Here is a 9,461-nt window from a genome sequence, read left to right as displayed (position 1 = left end):
TATATAGGCTACTTTAAAAAAAAACGACACAAAGTTCCTTTTACAAATACAAAAAAATCTGCGGATTTGAGATAAATGCGCAAACAAGATCTTAACATATCCTGTGTAACTGCAAAAATCAAGCTAGTACACAAGACTGCAATACCAGAATGTTCTCCACAAGAGGGCAGCAGAATAACAGAACTTGAGCGAGAAATAGTGAAATTGGCCGATACGTTCTGCATTACATTCTACCAAATGGCGAAGGAAAATAGATGAGCCATTCCACCGAATGGGTAAAATTTCTGTCCCCAGGACATTGTATTTATAAATATACATGAAAATAATTATATCGAGCCAAAATATATTTTATTATTAAGAAAAGTGTCCTGAACATTACTTTTTCTTCCAATGTTAAATATATAATTTAAAACATTAATAAAAACTGAGAATACTAGAAAAAATAGAATTTGTTATATGTCCCCTATATCTTAACCTAAACTTTATCATCAATATTTCAGAAATCTTATTATTATTATTTTATTTTATTTTTGCATTGTTGTGACTCAACAATTGTTGTGTTTTTTTCCCATAAGAAATCCATAATATGTTATATATAAAATACACATTTTTTTCAGGTCCCCGGGTTTTCACTCAATCCTGTTACCCTTACAAAAAACTTGGGACAAGCCACAAGACACATTTTCATCTGGAAGTTGCGTCATCTGGATCTTATGCAGGCCATGTGAAAACCAAAGTGAGTCCTCTCAATTTCTGTATATTTTATGAAATTATACCTATGATTGAGACTAAGCAGGTCGATCTCAAAACACTGATTATTTCTTCAGATGTTATTTGTTTATTTTAAAAAAATTGTTAACTTTAAGTAAGTTACTAGAATTTGCTCAGTGTCCTCATTAGCATGTATGCTATGTGGCCATATGTTGTGTATTTGATAACTTTTTGCTTAAAAACGCAATCCTGTTACTTTCAGTCCTGTTACTCATATGAAAAATAACAGGAGTGAGTTAAAGTAACAGGGGTGAGTAGAGTCCTCTGTTGATTTTATAGTGTGAATATTAGTTGATATAACGTTAATAATATTCTCCTGATTTATGAATTTTACAGTTACTTAAATTGTAGACATTATTAGTTTTACAATGTAAACCATACCTCCAGAGGCAGTCCACCACGAAGTGACAAACTTTTTGTCTTCGTCTTTCTTATATTTCGTAGAAGATGCGAGAAACACGTGGTGCCAGAAACACCCACCCATGGCATTCTGCAAGGGAAGGAGCAAGACACACCCGAAACTCTCTTTCCCCCTTTTTGTCTTAACTTCCCTCTTTCTCTCTTCCTCTCTCTTCTCTTTCCACCTCCTTCGCTGTGAAGTACTTCACAGTACATCCCTTCAGAAATGTCATTCACACACAGTCATGTACATTCTCTCTCTCTCACACACACACACACACACACACACACACACACACACACACACACACACACACACACACACACACACACACACACACACACACACACACGTGGACACTCATTCCACACTGTAAAAAATAAAATCTTAAAACACGGTCAATGACTGTCAGCTACGACTGCCAAACAAAAACCGTAAAAATAAAGTAAAATATCCAAATTTAAATAAAGTGCAAAGAAACTTTTAAAGAAATTTTCCTTGTTTTACAGAACACTATTATTTTACAGCTATTTCCTGAATTATTGCGACCAAACACCTTCACTGTAAAAAAAAACAAAAAACATTTTATGCTCCGTGATCAGCTCCGTGATTTTATAATACAATGAATGTAAAATATCCTAATTTATATAAGTGCAAATGACTTTTATATATATCTTCATTAAACTTTATAACAGAAACAGTTATTTCACATATATTTGCTGAATTTTTATTAAAAAACACATTGAATCTCTTGCAGTGAACTACATGCATGATTTACTGTACATCACTGTCATGTTGATGTCACACTGTCAGTTAAATAAAGCAACACGCAGCATAGCATCAGTGTTTCTCTGCTCATCCTGGACTGAAGCACACTCTACACAATGGTGACCCACAAAACAGACCATACAGAAACACTTTAAATCCCAACAGAACATTAAACACTAACAGATCTCTCAAGATCTCAGCATCTTCACTTATTACAATTTTTTACAACTTTATTTCTTTCATACTAACATTCTTATTGAGAATTAACAGAGGTTTAGAAGTTGATCTTTTATTTCAAATAATAAAGATTGATGTCACCATTTTGATGATCAGTGTTTGCTTTAGTTGGGCTCTGACCTTTCCGTTTTTAACTTTAGTTTTTCTCTGGTTCTTTTAACTGTGTGTCTCACTTTAACATATTTGTTATTGTAGGAATCAAGGAAGACAACCTCAGATCAGATGATCTTGGTCACTTTTTAGTCATCATGTAGTGGCCTGAAGTCTAACATCTGATTAAGTCATTAAATAAATTTGCATGCTGATACTGGTGCAGAAAAACCTGCAGTGCTGTGAAAATGATAGATTTTATGAAGTCACAGGATCATAGATTCACTCAGACATCAATAATCACAGTATGAATCGCAACAATCGTCCTATTTCTGTATTATATAATAGTCTTTGTAGATTTGTGCTTCGATGTCCCTACAGAACTCACCACTGTCAATTGTACGAGTCTTTGAACTGGCTGGCACCCAAGTCAAGGAGGCAATTTCATTGGTCATTACTTATTTTTAAATGCATTCATTTTAATTTCCCTTCATATTTGAAATATTACCTAATTCCTTTTAACACTCAGTACAATTTAAGGCACACGGATCAGTTATTTTTTCATATACCCAGAATTAATAAAGAATTAGGACGTCGTGCAGTTAAATTTAAAGCTCCATCAGATTGAACAATCTTCCTTGTTCGCTCAGATCTATAACCTCTTTTTATGTTTTCAAATCATCTCTTTTTACTTATCTTCAAACAATATGTTCTTGTTTTTGATTCCTTTTTTTTTTCTCTCTTCTATTCAGATGTATGGGTTTATGGATGTTTGTAAGCATATCCATATCTTGTTTGTGTATTTTCATTTTTCGCAGATGGTTTATTGACCTGTTTTTGATGATGGTATGGGACAAATGGGATGGGAGTAAGTTTATGAGAGCATTGTTTGAGTGTGTGTGTTTATGAATGAGAATGTCAATGTATCTAAATGTTTGTAATAGTCCTGTGTTGTATTTACTTTATTTATGATTTTCGACTATGATCTTGTTTGTTGTAAAGAAGGGACCCCCTCGAAAATGAGATGGTTCATCTCAAGGGGCTATCCTTGAAAATAAATTTAAAAAAAAACAAAAAACAATGGTGACATTGAAAAAAATTCATATCAATGAACTCTCACAAAGCAAGCTACTAAAGACACAAAAAAGCTTTGTTGATTGTCACCATTGTTTAGATTCATTTCAGAATCAGAATCAGAATCAGAAAGAGCTTTATTGCCAAGTGTGCTTGCACACACAAGGAATTTGTTTTGGTACTGAGGCTTCCAGTGGACATATACAAATACAACATGAAACATAATACTACAAATTATAAGAATAAAAAATAAAAATATAAATATATGAGAATAAAACTATCACAGTTGGGTTTAGTCAGAATAGACATTTTCAGATTTACAGATTATGAACCTATTTACAGTGTTTTGAATATTATAAATAAATAAATCTACATATAAGTATCACCTGAGTTGTGGGATATTGCACTAAACAGTGGAAGTATTGCACTTACAGGCATATGCCTTGGGAGGAGTGTTAACTGTTCAGGAGGGAAATGGCCTGTGGGAAGAAACTGTTCCTGTGCCGAGATGTTCTTGTGGCCAGTGATCTGAGTCTCCGTCTTGACGGTAACAGTTCAAACAGAATTTGTTGATTCTTCATGTCTCTACTCCTAAATAAATCAACCAGCACAAAACTTTTTCTGTAAAATAAATATATATTTTAAATTTCAGAATATCAGATTGTTATAATATAATGCCACAATATTACAAGGGCCATGTGAAAAATGATGACATTAATCATAGACTTTGGATAAAACTAAAGTATCTCTATATATTATTTAACCTCAGCTAATATATTCAGAGATTTGACTCAAAATCATCTCAGTGAATCAGGTCACCATGATTATAACATGACCAATAAGTGACAACCATCATCTGATCATCATCTGATGAGATATTCTCCTGCATTTATTGCCATAACAAATGTGTATCAAATACACAATTAGAGCAGCCAGAGAAAAACTAATGCTACAAACTCAAGGGCCAAGAGCCAAACTAAAGCAAATACTGATCTCAATCAAGGTGACATCCAATTTCTGTTAAAGTTTTTTGCACTTTATTTAAACTAGCATATTTTATATTTATATTTTATTTTATTTGGTTTTTGTTTGGCAGCCGTAGCAGTCATTTGACCTTTTTTTTACGATTTTTTTTACAATGTAGGTATTTGATCATAATAATTCAGGAAATACCTGTGAAATAACAGTGTTTTAATATTTTACTTTAATTTTATGTTTTTTGTTTGACAGCCTTAGCTGCAAGTCATTTGACCGTTTTTTTACGATTTGTTTTTACAATGAAGGTATATGATCTTGATAATTCAGGAAATACCTGTAAAATAAGTTCTTAAACTAAATACATAAACTAAAAATAATCAGTAGGATGTTTTACTTTAATGTTACAGTTTTGGGGGGTGGGGGGGGGGTTGGGGGGGCTGGAGTCATTTGAGCATTTTATCATTAAACTGTTTTGTTACTGTTTAATTACAGATTATATTTGTAATTTTACATACATTTTTATGTAATTTAAGAAAACAGAAATAATACTGTGTGAAAATAGTAAATGTTATGTAGAAAAAATGTGAATTACTGGAATTTGTCATTAATGTCACAATATCTAAAATAACAGCTGAATTTTTAATTTACAGATATTATTTAAAAAATCACAGTTATTTTCTGTAAAATTAGCTTTTTTTTACAGTGAACCCAGTGTTCATTCCTGTTACTAATGTTTGTTTGTTTTTTCTTTAGAAAAAATTAAGTTAAACCCATGTTCTTATCAGTTTTATCAGGTCCATCATTTAGTACAATTGTTTAATAAAAGTAAATTACACAAAATATGAACTTTTACCTTTAAACTTGGGGGGGTTCTATGACAGTGATTCTATGACAGGACAAATTGTGAGCATTTATATGCTTCTAGCCACAATAACAGCTACATTCTCTTGGCCTTACTCTTTATCTTACTCTTTACAAAATAAGGTGAAGAGGTAAACATTTATTACAGTTACTGTTCAAAGCAGTCGTTGGCCTGCTGTTGTTCCTTTTATACATGACACACCTGCTACTGACAAACTCAATGTGTCTTGTTTTTAAAGCTCGCTTGCACGCTCTTTAGCACATTATCCAGATTTTTTTTTCGTTATTAATCTCCTCAAAGTCAAATACGCTCAAGGTAAGGAGGCAAAAGAATTAAGCTTTATAAACAAAAGACCCCCTTTTAGCAAAGCTGTCATGAGGGCCTTGGTTTGAACGCTTAACGAGTCCCTTCCTTAACATGAAAAACTCCAACAAAATAAGGACGTATTCTTGAACTAAAAAGTCCCCCCACACAAGTCTAACAAATCATTTGAAATCCCCAAAAGGGGGACGAAATTCAGTGGCTCACAAAAAAGAGAGAGAGTTTCATTGTAATTCATTGACTTGTTCAAAATGGCAAGCTAAAAAGGCGAGAAGAAAAGAGCGGACATTCATGGGTACAGATGCTTTCCCGAGGAGAGACTCCAATGTATGGCCTTTGTTCGCGCCGCGTTAAACAGTTTAAAAGAGGGGTTAACGCAATCCATCAAATTGTCTGAAATTGTGTGAAAATTTCAGAAACCATATGGCCTCCAAACGTTCGCGTCTTTTTTATGTGGCTGGACACACTTGTTTCAGTATGGTGAGCCGCAGGAGTCCAGCCATGCGCCATTGTCGCTTGTCACATCGGGGTGGATGGCTCATTTGTCCTCAGCTTTCATGCTTTACGCTGGAAATTACAGCTTCACCCGTGAACAAAAAGGATTATATAGCCCTGGAGAAACTGGACCAAAACTTGGTGTTTTTGTGTCTTTCTTCTCCTTTTTTTCTCCCCAGCGCCCCAGATTTGTGTTTCTCACATAAATTTCGCCCAGAATGGAAAAACACACGTTGTTGGGTCAAAAGCCAAGTCACGCTATTGGAGAGTGAAAGAGAGAGAGGAACAAGCCAAAGGCTCTCTGTTTCTTCTGCAGAGAGCAAAAACAATAGCGTTAAAGGGCCAAGAATGTTTTTCTTTCTTCTTTTCTTAAGAAATCAAGGCAGTTCGCACTTTAAAAAAAAGAAAGAAAAGAGAGTAGCTATGAAGCTCTTGGTCGTCGTGCAAATACCCTTTCTGTCAATAAATGTTTAACATCTGAAAATATTTCACTGTTTTTTTTTATTAAAAAATTCACAGCATCGTATGTAAAATATAATTGACGTATAAACTACCGCAGTAGCCTATAGGCTAAAGCTATAAAATTTAGACTTTTCTTGCTGTAGGCTACCGTTATCAAGAATCACTTAATATCCTACATTAACAATTAGCCTAATGCAAAGGAAAATTATATAATTTTCCTTTGCAATAGGCTAATTGTATACATAGCCTATATATGTAGACTATATAGCCTATATAGCCTATAGGCCATAAAGTGTTTTGTAAGATTTTGTAATTTAACCAATCGGCAACAACATCATCATTATAAAAGGTATAAATAATTTGTTTTATTTTTGAACTCAATACATTAAACGACACATTGGTGCAATGCCCTATTTTGAAAGGCACTATCTTGCATGTAAACTGTACAAAACTTTACAAAAAGCAGTCACTGTCGATTGTGTACAAATGAAGAATATGCAATAAATACACTTGTAAAAATAGTTTTCTCATTAGGAAGTTGTATTGCTCTGTTTGTTGCCCTGATTTATGAAATATTCTCTTATTACACTCATATAAGCCATTTTATACAATATATTACAGCTGCTAGCTCAAACACTATATTGAACAAATAGGAGAACATAGTGTTTACTGAAACTTTAATTTATAGCCAGACTTGCATTTATGTTCATGCATGCTGTTGTTACGCACTGTAACAACTTAAAATATGAGTCTTTAAAGAGTTTAAATAGTGGTTCACATCAGGCATCAACGTCTATTTCCACGTCTTCGTCCTCGGAGAAGTATTGACTTGTGTGGTCCGAGAGAGACGACATGGGGGACAGACACAATTTGTGCGCACTCTTGTACTCCTGACCTAGCCGTGGCGAGCACTCGGGCCCCGTGGCTCCAGCTGCACACCTCTCCAGATCCGCCAATTTAGCGAGTTTATCCAGAGGCACTACTACACCCGTGGATCTGACCGACTCCACGTCCGCTTTCATCTCCTCCAAGTCTCTCTTTAATTTTGCCCTTCGGTTCTGAAACCAGGTTATGACCTGCGCATTTGTCAGCCCGAGCTGATGGGCAATTTGGTCTCTGTCTGCAGGGGACAAGTATTTCTGATGGAGAAACCTTTTCTCTAGTTCATATAACTGGTGGTTAGTGAAGGCCGTCCTAGATTTTCGGCGCTTTTTTGGACTGTCCCTTTGACCAAACACAGTCAACCCATCCCTTCCTGTCGAAGAGAAAAAAAACGTTATGATGCAGCACTGACAGATTTTAAGTTACATTAATAATAGTAGTAGCCTAGAACATGATATTTTAGAATATTACTAATAAATAATGGCGAATAAAGAAATGTGGGCCTATTTACGTTTGATAATATTTTTAATAACTTTCACTATATATATATATATTAATATTAATTAATTAATTGATAAGTTAATATGACAACAGATTCAAAATTAATTTAAACATGAATCAATAAACATATAGACTATTAATCAAAATGACTTAGTTTTCCATGCCATTGTACTGTAAAAAAGTTGCTGCCTTAAATGTTTAAGTACAATCAACTTAAATGACATTAAACTGACTTTTAAAAAAATGAGTTGAATCTTCCAAATTGTAAAAAAAGTTGAAAATTGCTTAACTAATTTGATGAGTTAAAGCAATGTAAAACATATGTTGTTATAACTTATTGATCAAATTTTTTTTTTTTTTTTTACTATTTGTAGCCTACATTCATTTTGAATTATTATTACTTATTTATTTTACAATCTAAAACTTAAATTACTCTTCTCTTACCTTCTGCTGCATGGAGCACACCTAATTCGAGACCTTTGAACGTTTTGCTCGCCAGCTCCTGCAGAGCACACAGAGGCGATGTTTCACTGATGAGAGTCTGCCTTGATATAGTGATGCTCTGCCGGGCTCTCTCTGATGCTGGAAGCCGGTGAATCCTGTGAGGTCGTTTGACAGTAGGTTTGCTGAGGATGTCTGCGATGCTGAAGGGCGTTAAGGGCTTGTTGGAACTCGCAGGTGGTGGAAGGTGGTCCAGGGGGTTCATCCCACGCCTCTCCATAGCCTCACACATTTTGATAACTTTGGCGGTCATCATCCAAGCCTTTGCCAATCAGCTTTGGTTACAAAACTTGTGTTTAAGAGAAGTGGTATAGGCTACTATCAAAATATGTGTTGGCGATAGTACACTATCACTATCTGTCCAGTTTTCCAATAATCGTGCAGCACGTGATTGTTGCCTACCCAGCTACAATGGTGACGTCCAACGAGTTACTCTCTCACCAAGCATCACCACCCAACAGCAAGTAGCAGTGAGTCTTGTGCTTTGACAGCTCTGCAGTTCTGTTAAGAGTTCTGGAGACCGAGGAGACTTAGTGATCACTTAATTAACTATGACGGAAAGGCGGAGTCGTGTAAAGTGATGAAGGTTTGTCTTTGGTGGCTGTTGTTTGCCTTCTACACAAGAAACAAACAGTCCTACACGACGACTGATCATAATCTTACAGTTGACAACTGGTGAGATTCTAATATTAAAAAGCCTTCGCGCCAATTTTTCAATCAATAATAATTAAACGTGTGCATTATTTTATTATTGAGAAATATTTGCTGCAGTGAAACATTGTAGGCTACGAAGCAGTCTGCCTTGTAGCTTTTTAAATAAATATAGCCGCTTTATAATATAGCCTATTTAGAACACGCATAGGCCTACGTGTTATTGTTCTCATAAGATAAGGGGGGGGGGGGGGGGGGGGTTGTGCCTTTTGAGTCTTTTAGACATGCCAATTTGCTAAAAAGAAAAAAAAGGTAGTCGACATTAAGCCATGCATTTTCTGAAGTTCATATGCGATCGCTGCTTATTGGCCTACACACCATGAAGTATTAATATTCATTAATTAGCTATTAGATAATTACATAAAACCTATTGGCATTTGAAATGTGTAATTTTATTTGTTATCCGTT

The 9,461-nt window shown here is 34.8% G+C and overlaps 1 protein-coding gene across 1 annotated transcript; it reads right to left on the bottom strand.

Moving 5' to 3' along the window:
• Nucleotides 1-6,289: 6,289 nt before the first annotated feature.
• Nucleotides 6,290-8,598, bottom strand: lbx1b (ladybird homeobox 1b). Its single transcript, XM_077246973.1, has 2 exons — nt 8,286-8,598; nt 6,290-7,713 (listed from the first exon to the last, which is right to left on the bottom strand). The coding sequence occupies exons 1-2, from the start codon at nt 8,596-8,598 to the stop codon at nt 7,238-7,240; spliced, it is 789 nt and encodes a 262-aa protein (XP_077103088.1). The 3' UTR covers nt 6,290-7,237.
• Nucleotides 8,599-9,461: the final 863 nt, after the last annotated feature.

Source organism: Siphateles boraxobius, unplaced genomic scaffold, assembly GCF_051911475.1.
Source record: "Siphateles boraxobius isolate OS27281-9 unplaced genomic scaffold, OSU_SipBor_1 29, whole genome shotgun sequence".
In the NCBI taxonomy this organism is placed as follows: Eukaryota; Metazoa; Chordata; class Actinopteri; order Cypriniformes; family Leuciscidae; genus Siphateles; species Siphateles boraxobius.
This window is presented reverse-complemented; position numbering and strand designations above follow the sequence as displayed.